Below are 12395 nucleotides of genomic sequence, written 5' to 3'. Positions count from 1 at the left end.
ATATTGAATAGGAACCGCGCGGAACGTCACGTCGAGCGCCAATTGGTTTTCACCGCGGTAGACGAATGGCGGCCGAGGAACCGTGGCTCGCGCATGTCACGCCATTGGCCGCCGCAAGGTCTGGGTCTTGGGTCGCAGGGACGAGCCGGCAAGCGATGCCGCCCGTCGACGACTCCGGTAGTCGCTGGAAGACGGCCGTTGGTCCTTCAGTGTTCGGTGTCAGTGATTCGTGAGAAAAAGAAAAAATAAAAGAAACTTACAAAAGTGTCCGTTTCTTCCTGTGCTCTCCGTTTCTAACGGAGGAAAGGTCCCAATAGGATGGCCACGGTAACGTGTCGTGCTCTGTACATCGTCAGATGGTACGAGGTATCCCGCGTGCTGAGCGTTTCCTCCACCCTGGCCACAACAAAAAATTACCGGAACGTGAGTGTTGGCACGTATTATTTACAGCGTATGTGCAACGTAACACGCGACCAGCACGGTACTGGTACTCGTTGCTCCCTGTCAGAATCGTGTATTTCGTCGGTTCGAACGCGACGCAACGCGACGCGACGCGACGTTTCGAAACATTTTATGTATTCGATTTTATGCTCGTGTTCCCCGTGAACGCCCCACTCTTTCACCGAATCTCTAACATCTTTCCCTCTCTTTACTTCGTTGCACCTTTCTCTTTTTTACGCGTCCACGTTGCGTACTGGGAATTTTTTCATCGCACACGAGCAACAGGCATCCGAAAATAAATCGGTGATTAATGGGTAACTGCCGTTTTAACACAGACCCCGGACGAATCGAATGTGCGAATTCCATCGGTGCTACCTACGGTGCATACGTAAACACGTATGTATTTATGCCGTACCTCGAACAAATATGGACACCATGTGGGACGAAGCATTCGTTGTTCACCGATTACTTTCCAAACGTCGTGGAAAGTAATCGGTCGAAACTAGCATTTTTTCAAAGCGTTCCCTTTCGACTATGAAAGTGTAATCACAGGTTGCGATATCGTTACGTGGAAAAAAAAAAATGACGCGGGAAACGTGCAAGTTTATCTTGCGCGCGATTGTTTACAATTACAATTGAGTATTCCACTTGCGATTACGTGGAAACGTACTTAACGGTTTCTTGAAAGTCGTTTATCGTAGCAGAGTCTGACTTGGGACTTATCGTATCGCTTCGAATTTGCCCGCCTTCGCCGTTACACGGTTACCGCATAATAAATCACAACGCGAACTGATAAGAGTTTTATTATTTACATACTTGGCCTGTCCACGCGCCATATTCTCGCGCATACCGTGCCCGCAATACGTCGGCATTAATTACTCCGACGAATGATAATTACGAGCAACGTCGCGATATTTCTCCAGTTAAACGTATTATCGTTTACGTCATAACGGAACCGACCGGTTTTCGTACAATTTCGATACGCAAACCTCGTGTCTTCGTAACGCGTTTAAATCGCATTGGTTCGTTACAGTCGTCCGGTACGGTCGCTCAGTTTCTCGTTGCTATCGTCGGATAACGTCGAAACGGAAAATGAACTTCCTAGTAACGACGTTCGCGCGCCACTCTCTAACGAGAAACTATTGGCCGGTGAATCACGCATTGATTCCTCAATGACGTGGACAATTTTTGTTCAAGCTCGAACTCCGGATGAAACGACCGAAGCGAATCATTCGTCTCGATACGTCACCGCGATTCAGTCGAAGATGTGTACGACGAAAGTAATTGTGGACGAATTATTTGAATAGACTTTTGATAGTTGATCATCGGGTACATCGTGAAATCTTAACCTTGTTTGTTGGTTCATTCTATTAGTTAATTTTACGACTTGTGCTCCGCGAATATTTAACCTTTTGCCAGCGAAATTGGGTCCGCCATATTTAATCAAAACTAGCGTTTGCACGTACATCGAATATCGTGCTTTTTTTATTCTTTTTTCTTAAAAAATTCTACATTTGTGCAAACAAATTTGTACTTCGTATAATACGTCCTTTCGACCGTCGATTACTATTCGCTATTAGACTTGAAACAAAAATAATCGAAAAATGTAGTTTCGAGGTATTAACGTAAAAGTCTGATAAACGATTCAATTCTCGGATATATAAATACGTTCTTTATTGGTCGGCATGGTATAAACGATTGTACAGAGATTGATATATCAATAATACGTAATTTACACGCGAAAGAAATATTTGTCGGAATTGTGCGATAAGAGAGAGTTTAAAACAATTAAGGACGAGTTTTGACAAGGAACGCTCGATAAAGGGAAACTTTACACCGATATTCGAAACGACGTACAGTAGTAAGTACTATACGAGCTCGCGTAGTTTTGGCTGACTACCAAAATCATACGAACCGCTGACTCTAATTTCACATTCGGAGATCCCAACTTGCCGAGAGAAGAGACGATTGTCTCTCGTATCGCGATATGTTCAAAATACTGAATGTTCGGAACGTTAGACGATAATGAGTTTACGATACGGATAACCCTATTTCTTCGTACCAAAGTGGTCCGTAATAATTTTATTTCTTAACTTTCCTCGTTATCCGAACGAATTCGTATTTTACAGGAATTATTTTGTTACCTATTGAAGCTGTTCCACGAAGCCGAAACATAATATTACCCTTTAAAATAATAGATAACGTCGCGAGAAAGATAAAAACATTTATCATCGACGCTATAATAGAAGTAGATGTTCCCTCGACGCGGTTACTTGGATCCCCGGTGTACCATTCTTTTTACGAGTAAAACCATTTTGATCGAGGACCAGTCACATTCTTTTATTTAATATCAAGTCGATGGAAGTGGAAGTGAAAGCGATATTACGAATCGTTCGGTTCAACGGGTGATTTTACGTAATTCGTTTGAAGCGTCATCGTGCAACCTCTCGATTAAATTTCAAACATTTACCAACGGTACAAAACTTGTTTCGGTATCGTATGCGTTTACGTTCGGTAATGCGAGAAATATTTTTACTTATACGTGGCAAATTTACGAAGAATTTCAAAATTTATTCTTACATAATTGCATCGAGTCATAAAAATCTCATTCACGATCGTTGACACGTAATTACTTGTGAGATCGTCGAGTATTCGCGATCGACACGATCGAATAATCTGTACGGTGAACGTTCCAAGGGTCACCGATTAATGCAAATTGCTGCCGATAACGCGATCGTGAATAATGACGGCTCGGGGAAAAACAAAATTGCAGTAATATAGAATAATGTTTTAAATCTGCCGATCGATGGAAGCTCATTATGCTTTGCAACTTCATTGCGTGGCCTTATATCGTGCCAAGTGTAATTCGTTTACATTGGTATCGGCGAGTAATTATAATCGAGCTTTTGACCAAATTAAGACCAAAGTACAATGTACCGATAGCGAGATAAAAGGCGTTGCGTTGATACGAGAAGTGCATGTTGTCGCATTATTACGTAATGCTAACCGTAAGGCGCACGAGACACGACACGCGAATGTCTCGTGCGGTTAGATCCTGGAATTCGTTCGATACGATTTATGAACGAAACTCGCATTGCTCGAAGCAGCTTTTACGTTGTGCGTATGCATACTATTTTATCGAAATAACATTCAATATTGAATAAGTGACAAGGATAAAGTAATCCATTTTGTGGCGCGCACGCGTTATAAATTATTATTCTTAAATACACGTTAAGACTCTACGTAGAAAATTGCCATTTAAATATTTATCGAATGAATAATGTCCTAAGGTTTACGATACAATCTAATTGATTATTATGCAATCACAGCAAGGTTCGTTCATTTGTTTGCGTATAAATGTAAATTTTATGAATACATCAGCTGTACACGCATACACGTGACACGTGACACGTGACACGTGACGTTCGGACGTTCGTTTCGTGTCACCAGACGCGAGTATCCTTGTCACGGTTGTCACGAATCCACAGGTCGCGACACAGGGTAAGCTATTCCGATGCATTCCCATTGAAACTTATTCGCGCGAGACACAATAGTAGCCTGGATTTATCTGTGTCGCTTTCAGCGTTCCAGAGTCTGTTGTCATCCGTGTCATCAGGCACGAGACCGATTCATTTTACGCAATCGCGCGTATCTCTGTACAAATGAGAATTCTCATCGCGACAAAGTTTTTGTACCGATTGATTCTCTTAGACGGCGTCTAATTTGATCGTTTACGCGATATCGTTCTACGCGTTGATTGCTTCGATGATGCAACGAAAGCAGCTTCAGGATTCGCCAAGGTTTCCGCGCAAGGAAACGCTCACCGTTCCAATTGCCGCAACGAGTAATCGCGAACTGGAGTGTAGGAAATTTTTGAACCGATTAAATTCGAGGACACATCTCGCCGGAGGGATTGCCTTTACGTTGGCCCCTAGTATCCGGTTAGTTAGCGCCAGCTCTCGAGGTGTAATAGCACCGCTCACGGAACGAGGAACGATGTCAAGTACGCGTTTTGTAACCGAAGAAATAATGCTCAGGGGTGAAATTAAGGGAGAGTGCTCTCGTGCGGCGCTTCGTGTTTGCGAAGCCAACGACAAAGATGTCTAATAAAGTATGTCTCGCCTAAGGGTAAACACCGTTCACCCGATGTAACGGGCTACGGAAATTTCAAGAATGCTTTCGGAAGAGAGCAACGGAAACCGTTTGTGTTTTGTGCATTTATCCGTTTCGTGTATGTATTTATACGTAGTTATGAACCATCTACGTACACGGTTTGACCTCGTTTCGACAATATTTATTTAGAGACGATATAAACGTAAAATGTGCCTCTTCCAGTATCTCGTAACCGTAACGGTATTAAATTTAACAACTATTTTCATCGCTTTGGACCTTTGATCGCGAAATGTCTTTCCTTAAATCTCGAGCTCACGAATGTACGAGTAGAAAAATGTGAAACTTGTGCAAAGGTTCCTCGGTTCGAGTACTTCCTGGAAACGTCGTCAAAAGAGAAAGTAAATAATTGTTAATTAGAATGTTCGTATACTTTTGGTTCATTTTGTTAATGGATTAGCTTGAAATTCAATTTTAACGAAAGAATCGCGTAGTGTCCTTTGCGATCCAACTTTTGTCACGAGTTACGTTATCATCGACAGATGTTTGCGCTCTTTGGCAACCACTTTATCGAAAAAGTTTGCCAAGTAGGCTTTCGACGTTCCATATTGATTTATCTTGCGCGTTCGGAAGACAGCGTAAATACGTACTTCGCGAAAAAATGGAATTAGTTTAAAACGCGAATTACAATTTTTTCGACGACTATCTTCGCGTAGAAAAAAAACATTCTCACATCGTTTTTGCTCGCCGATAGAATTATCGCAAATAATCGAAACTCTACCGAGCCCGTAAAATTTGCTAGTGCAATTTTCCAAATATTTTCGCGCAAAGGTTGCTAAATAATCCACAAGCGAAACTTGAGTTTAGTTTCCCTTAAAATGCAAATTACTCGGCTCCGTTTATTCAAAAAAAATTATCGGAAGTGGCTGTTTCCGTTTTGTCTGTTTTCTTTTCATCTCGAGCCGAGCGAACGAAATAGTCGTAAGTACATACTCTTGTACCTTCTGAGAATTGTCGGAAGTAACGAAACGAAATGCGTTTCCTCTTTTCCATCGCATCAACTTGATAGCCATTAGCGACCAACGGTATTGTTTTCTTCGTACACAATGTCACGATGAATTAATTTATCGTTCCACTTGTTCGGAATGTATTCTCCCATCTTTAACGAACGTAGATGCATTTATTAATCTAGAGAACGATCAAAGTCCGCATCTCCGATTCAATCGTTTCGGCAAACATCGTTTTCCCTCGCTCAAATACCTCGTTGCGAGCATAAGATCAACCTGAAATTAGGTTCCCGTGCCACGGTTGGTAAATCCTAGAAAAAGGCATTCGTCTCTACCGAAGCATTCACGAGTCTACGGATCTTGAGAGGAAAGCGATGATTCGATTATTGTCCTTGCAAATTGCTTCGTCGGGTGACACGTCGACCACGTTACACGAATGCGTTCAAACGAGCGTCCAAAGCCACGTTCGAAAACATTTCGAGGCAATTTGTACGCATCTATTCCAATCGTTAAAGAGGTGTGTTCTTACTTGCAAAATATTTTTTGCGAATATTATTTTCTTTTCGGTAAATCGAATTTCGAGACCGTTCGAGACCGTTCGAGACGCTCGCGCGTTTACCAAAGTCGCGTAACAATGCCATTATCCCTCCATGATTTAAGAACCATTAGCGAGACACGTCGGACAAGCGTCGGGCGAAAAAACACGTCCATTGAACGGTTAATTGTTTCGAAGGATTGGGTTTCCGGGTGCGCGTATATTTGACCCGGTTGTCTCCCCTCGAGCTTCGATGCATACACGCGTATACATCGATATGTACATTGTTCTAGCAGTTACGGGGTTGTACAGAGGGATAGAGACTGCGGAGGCTGCGGCAGGCGCCATCGACATCGATCTGTTCCACTGCGCGTTCCCTCAACCCCTGGAAACTCTCCGAAAGCCTGGATAATTCTTATCTGGATAGAACTCAAAGCGAGCCGACTTTTATTCCCATTCCAGAGATACTCGGTTAGCTTCGGGCTAGCTTTTACGCGCGAATAATTTCCATTTGGGTGTATTTCTAACGCTATTTTCAAAAAGCAAAATTCCAACTAAAATATTTGGCTCGACGAATGCGGGGCTGGTAAACGTACAGAATGCGTGGCTCCGCGAACGGCTCAATTTATTCCGGATATCGCGAACAAGTGTATCGAAGATACGGTGCATTCGATGGTTACAGGGTGAATGTTAATCTTTTCTCGAGAGAAACAAGACGATCCTTCGCTCGGAAATACAAGCCTAAATGGAAGAAACTCGGCGGAAGGACGCAAACGTTTCAGTTGGCAGAAGTTTCTCGCGTTATTAAACAAGATAGTAGTTCTCGAATCGTGGCATGGACAGAGTACGAAAAGAACTCGAAAAGTGATCTTCTTACGAAAGTTTTTCAACGAAGAAAAGTTTTTGTCTCGAAGAGAAACAGAAATTTTATTCGAGATAGAAATTCACGTGAACTCGATCTATATCCGGAACGTTTCTTATTTATAAAGAGGAGGTTGCTTCTTCGGTGTTTCATTCTCTACGTATCCTCGAAGGAGGATAAACTTTTAAAACGCGATAATATAAAAGATCCTACGGACCACGAGGAATCGTTATTTGCGGTATACCTTTGTAACGCGTTTTATTTCGTAAATACCGCACGTGTCCCGTATTTTTAACGGTTCGTCCGGCTACAGCTGAATGCTCGAAGTTGTGCTCATCGATTTTGTTAGAATTATAGGCCATTAAAACCGACCACTCTATTATCCGCACTCTATAAATTTGATGAAATTGCGATCATGAATCGTCGACTCGACGCACCTTAATGTCAATGATACGAGACAGCAGAGAGGTTAAAATTCGATGCACAGCGACGTTGCATCCGTGTCGGATATGCATCGCGTGAATTTTAATCGTTAGTAACTATTCCAATATTCTCTTATTCTCTGAACTCTGTCTTCGAAATATACGCTAACAAACCTGTTGTGTACGCTACTGTCGGCTGAAATTAAAACGAAAGACATATGATATTCTAAAAATAACAAAATCGTAGGCAGTCCGCGCTGTCTTTGAGACGAAAATGCTCCGAGCGCTTCGCGGCCCGGTACGTTTCGAACGTGTTTCGCGTACTCTTCGTTGGCGATGAACCGACCGATTAAATTTCAAAATATCGTTCCACGAGGAAAACGAAATCGCACCTTAGAAAATCCACCTATTAAAAATATAAATCGTTAACGAACAATTTTATCTAGACAAAAAGGTTACTCCACTTTGTCGCAATGTACCGCTTAGTTTTACATTTTATCGTACGATCTCTGCGCGTGTAATTCAAGTTGCACAATTATTTTCCACTGTACCTGTAGATATACGTATACGTATGTAAAAAGTATAAGGTTCCTTGTATCGATGAAATACAAACGAACCACAGAGGCAACCAACAGTTCCATTAAACGACTCTTTGATCCGTAGACTCCATTATGCCAACGAATTCACTCGAAACTGCTTATAAAGGTCTAATTATATTATTGCGCCTTTCAATTGAAATAAAATAAATCGTAACGGGGAACATTGAACCTGTTTGGTTTCACATTTTTAAACATTTTTGCGTCGACGTATTTCGAAGTACCTACTACACATTATCGTGCAACTAGAACTCAACACGTTGGTCTTTCGTTCGTTTCTCTTTTATCCTTTAATCATGGAAAACCACAAAACCTCGAACATGAGATATATTTACGTACAGACGCTATCGAACAAAACGGAACACTGTATCCTGCATCGTATAATAGTATTTTTCCCTTGCACCGCAGTTTATCATCGGTGAAACGGATTGCCCGTCGGAGATTGCGCAAATGCGGTGGATTCTCGACGTATCGGAAAGCGAAATAAAGTTACAATTTACTTAAAATTGGATTTCCCGAAGAAAGCCCGAGCCCGTCAAGACGCTTGTACGCGTAATTCGTCTTTTTATCTCCGTCGCGTTGTTCTTTCGCTCCATGTGGATGCGTAGAAACGATCGCAAACGAGACACCGAATATATGGAGTCTTCTTACGCGTATTATCGAACGAACGATTAAGAGATACTATACTTTACATCGCAACGCCAGCAGAATTACCAATCTTCTGTCTCTCGATCGAACAACTAATTTTCTCATTAAAGTGCCGTCAGGGTGTAAACGAGAACGAAACAAAATTATGAATAAATTTAATACGAACGAACTCGATATACGCATCGCCGAGATCGCATTACCGTCGGAAAAAATTAACTCTCACTTGTTAATTTAGAATTTAATAACATAACTTCCACGGCTGTTTTCACCTACGGTCGGTAATGGTATATAATGTTCGACCATGTGCGAACGAAATTGCGAACAGGTTCGCTCGTTTTCACTTTTTCTACCATTTTCCGCATCTATTTTCGTATTCTGGTTGAAATGCTTTTAAAGAATTCGTGTGTAGCGGTTGTTTATTTTACCGGCTCGTTTTCGCGAAAAATTACTGCCAGCTTGGAAACACATCGCAGTTCGTTATTCCCATTAAAAAATCATCGAGACTCCTCGTTACTCTGAATTCTCCGTTTGGAAATTATCCATCGAATCGAATATTTTTGATCGCTCGAATCGTTAAAGAGATTGAATTTTGCATTTCGAGACTGCAAATTTCTAAGGTAGATACGAACTCTATGGACCGTAATTCGAGCACGGAGAATTCCTACACGAGACGTACGTTTATATCGCATTCGGGAAAATAAGAACGATTCGAAACGTTTAAAAATATTTAGACCGGACGCACTCGCGTACGGATAACACGAGATATTCCATCGCAATTAATCGCGAACAAGCTGTAAAAACTTATAGCACAACTACTAAATCCTATTGAAAGTTATCGTCTCGTTCCTCGACAACTTGGAGAATCCCCGTGAGAGAAACTCCTGGCGTGAAATTCGATTTAATCGCGACGCGATCTTGGAATGCTCGCGACGCATACTTTGAAAAACGAAAAGGAAGGGAGGAGTAGCAAAAGCCTCGAGGACTTTGCGGAAATTATGATACGCGAAAGAGCAACTAAAACGCTCGAAAGTTTCTAAGAGCTATTATAGAAGGTAACGTGATCCGTGTTCAATTAAAAGTTGATCGACTTTTGATCGATGTATCTTCCGTGATTGTCTTTCGAAAAGTAATGAATTTGAACAACGTAGGGGAAACACGATCACGAGCATCGCAGAGGTGATGTGGGTCAACTTTGAAAAGTGGGTTACGAATGCAGTTTAAAAACTTTTTTTGTTCGAGGATCAAATATCTCGCAAAGTCATTTCCATAATAGTGTCCTCTGAGAACAAATGTTCGCTGAAACACGCTGAACGTATACTTTGTGTGTCCACGGGACCGAAATAAATTTCATTCCGTGGAATGGTATAATCTATGTCGTACCTTTCGTTTGCAGGTTACCACGATTATCAAAGAGACATTTTAACATCGTCGACGCTGCTCTTTCTATTACATTGCGCGTCGATCGAGAAAGGATATCGAAACTAAAACTACTCGAATTTGGGACTAGCTAGAAATATATTAATAAGAGCCCGTTCAGTCTTCCATCGGAATCGAAGATTCGATCCTCGTACAACAGGGCAGATTGTACCGATTTCCCTGTCCTTTCGTCGGCTTGGTCGATTTTCCTAGATCGTGTTTCAAATAATTTACGTTCCCTGGGTAAGAACGTCGACAGTGACGTAACGCGTCGAGGAAAGTAATTCCTTTCGCTGGTTGTAAAACATGGGAAAACGTAGTTTGTAAAATATGATGGAAAATTTCTGCCAGGTAATCTTGCATTTTCGCTAAGAACGCGCCGGTACTCCGCCTTTCCGTATTGCATTACGTTTCTCGTTTATATCCGAGATCCTTCGGCTAGATTACAGTCAGCATTTAATCGGACCACTTCGCTGCCGTGACTCGCCGTTGAAAATTATTCAAACGAGGAGTGTACAAGCAAGGGTACAAGCTAAACGACAAGGAGGCGCAGTGCCGTGAAAATAGACGGTATTATTTTTACATCGCGACATAATCCGCGCTAAAGTCTTCTCGACCATCTCGTAGCGGCAAGTTTAGAATACGCGTTCAACCGGACGAGGCGCGGCAGCCGAAACTCCATGGCTCGAAACTTATCTCGTTAACGAGTCCTAGATGCGAAACGTCCGACGAAATTCCTTATATTCAACGGGCAAAAATCGACACGAGACGAGGTATAGCGGTTTAACAATTTCAATTGCGAACGTTATAACGATCAGCCATCGTTGACCCGTTTTCATGTGAAAACTTGGTCAAAGGAATGAAAAACTTCCACTTCCGCGTGTACTCTATCGATCGACCTCGATATCTGGGAAATTTACTTCAACTGACTACAGTTTGTGCAAGTTTCCCCCGATGCATTTTAAATTTTCATTGAAATCTCGATGATGTTTATGGACAATAAGAAGATCGAACCGCCTTCGGAAGAGTATTTTCCAAAATATTAATCAAAGGGAGTTTTACGACTACTATATCCTACAAACCTTTCCAAGGAAAACGATATTCCTGCGAGCGAACGACGATACAATACCAAAGATTCCGTTTGGAATTTTCATTACTTAAATGATCATTGCGATGCCACGTTCTTCTCGAATTACTTCTACATTCTTCTACACATTGCGACCATTTTACCGAGCGTACTCTTCTTCTCTGCGTTTCGCTTGCATTCGCGGTTATGTACGAAAGGAAAGATTTCGCTTCGGGGAGAATTGTCAGAAAATTGTTGGGGAACGATTAAACGTAAGTATCTACGAGTACTTGCATCGTGCATACGGTTGAACAAACAATTTGAAAACATCACCGGTTGACGAGATTGCGTGGGAATAAATTAATTTCCGAAACATCGAGAAATTACGCATAATTTGAATAGCGACGCGATGTTTCGATTCCCTTCGCGTAGAACGTATCGTCCAATAGAATGTTCGAAAACGGTAACGCGTGCGGTGTCTCGCGAATACCGTGCACGCAACTGCAGCGAGTTAACACAGGGTACAGCAGACACGGGAAGATAGGTTAAATTGGAAAAAGCTTTTACCAGGCACGAACCAGACGTCCACTCTTGTTTCCATTTGTACCGATTAACGGTAACGATCGAATTTCTTCTGTAAGTACTTCGAAAAAGAAATCAATTCGTAAATACGATTTACGTTTATAAATGTGATTTGTTCCATATTTCGTCGATAGCTCCTTACGCGAAACTTTACCGAATTGAAAAGGAAAATTATACATTACAGAGTTTCGAGAGACTCTTTTCGCTCGACGAACGAGAAACGATTTCAAGGTGAAAAGTTTTTTCCAAGAACGTTTGCAAAGCGCGAAGAATATTTTTGTTTTTAAAGAAATCTGTGCAATTAGCTGCTCCCTGATTAATTGAGCCGATACGCGTTCGCAGAGTGTGCGTAGATCCGCGTGTAATTTAAGAATTTATACGTAGATTCTTATCCGATTGTGCAATGGATTCTGCGTGAACATGCGAGGTTGCGACGTTTAACTATCCTGGAAGATTTTGTTGCAAACTTGTACAATGAAAACTGTATCGAGCGAAGCATAAAATTAACCGTTGCAATAAGTGGATTTCTTTCGGATAAAATTTCCACAGCGGACGATCGTTACCTCGATCCCGTTTTCCAACAAATGTGATTCCGGATCGCTTAAATCGAGTATTTCCCGTTGCTGGTAAAACGCAGAAGAGTCAACGATTAACGTGGACGCCGTGAAGTTGTTGCGTTTGTTTTATTTACAAATTCGTATCCTGGCAAG

The 12395-nt window shown here is 41.8% G+C and overlaps 1 protein-coding gene across 2 annotated transcripts in view; it reads left to right on the top strand.

The window, feature by feature from the left end:
* The first annotated feature begins 134 nt into the window (after positions 1-134).
* The window catches only part of Mcu (mitochondrial calcium uniporter), a 43512-nt gene continuing 31251 nt past the window's right edge, over positions 135-12395 (top strand). The window contains exon 1 of one of the 2 annotated variants that reach the window (XM_076313731.1): positions 135-423. In XM_076313731.1, coding sequence (XP_076169846.1) covers positions 319-423 — 105 coding nt within the window. In that variant the 5' untranslated portion in view covers positions 135-318. Of the gene's footprint in view, positions 424-1749; positions 2303-12395 lie in introns of those variants that run through there. The other variant, XM_076313741.1, reaches the window with a different exon arrangement.

The sequence above is a fragment of the Ptiloglossa arizonensis genome, chromosome 1 (assembly GCF_051014685.1).
Source record: "Ptiloglossa arizonensis isolate GNS036 chromosome 1, iyPtiAriz1_principal, whole genome shotgun sequence".
Classification (NCBI taxonomy): Eukaryota; Metazoa; Arthropoda; class Insecta; order Hymenoptera; family Colletidae; genus Ptiloglossa; species Ptiloglossa arizonensis.
Note: the sequence above shows the minus strand (reverse complement) of the source record. Positions and strands in the feature narration are given on the sequence as shown.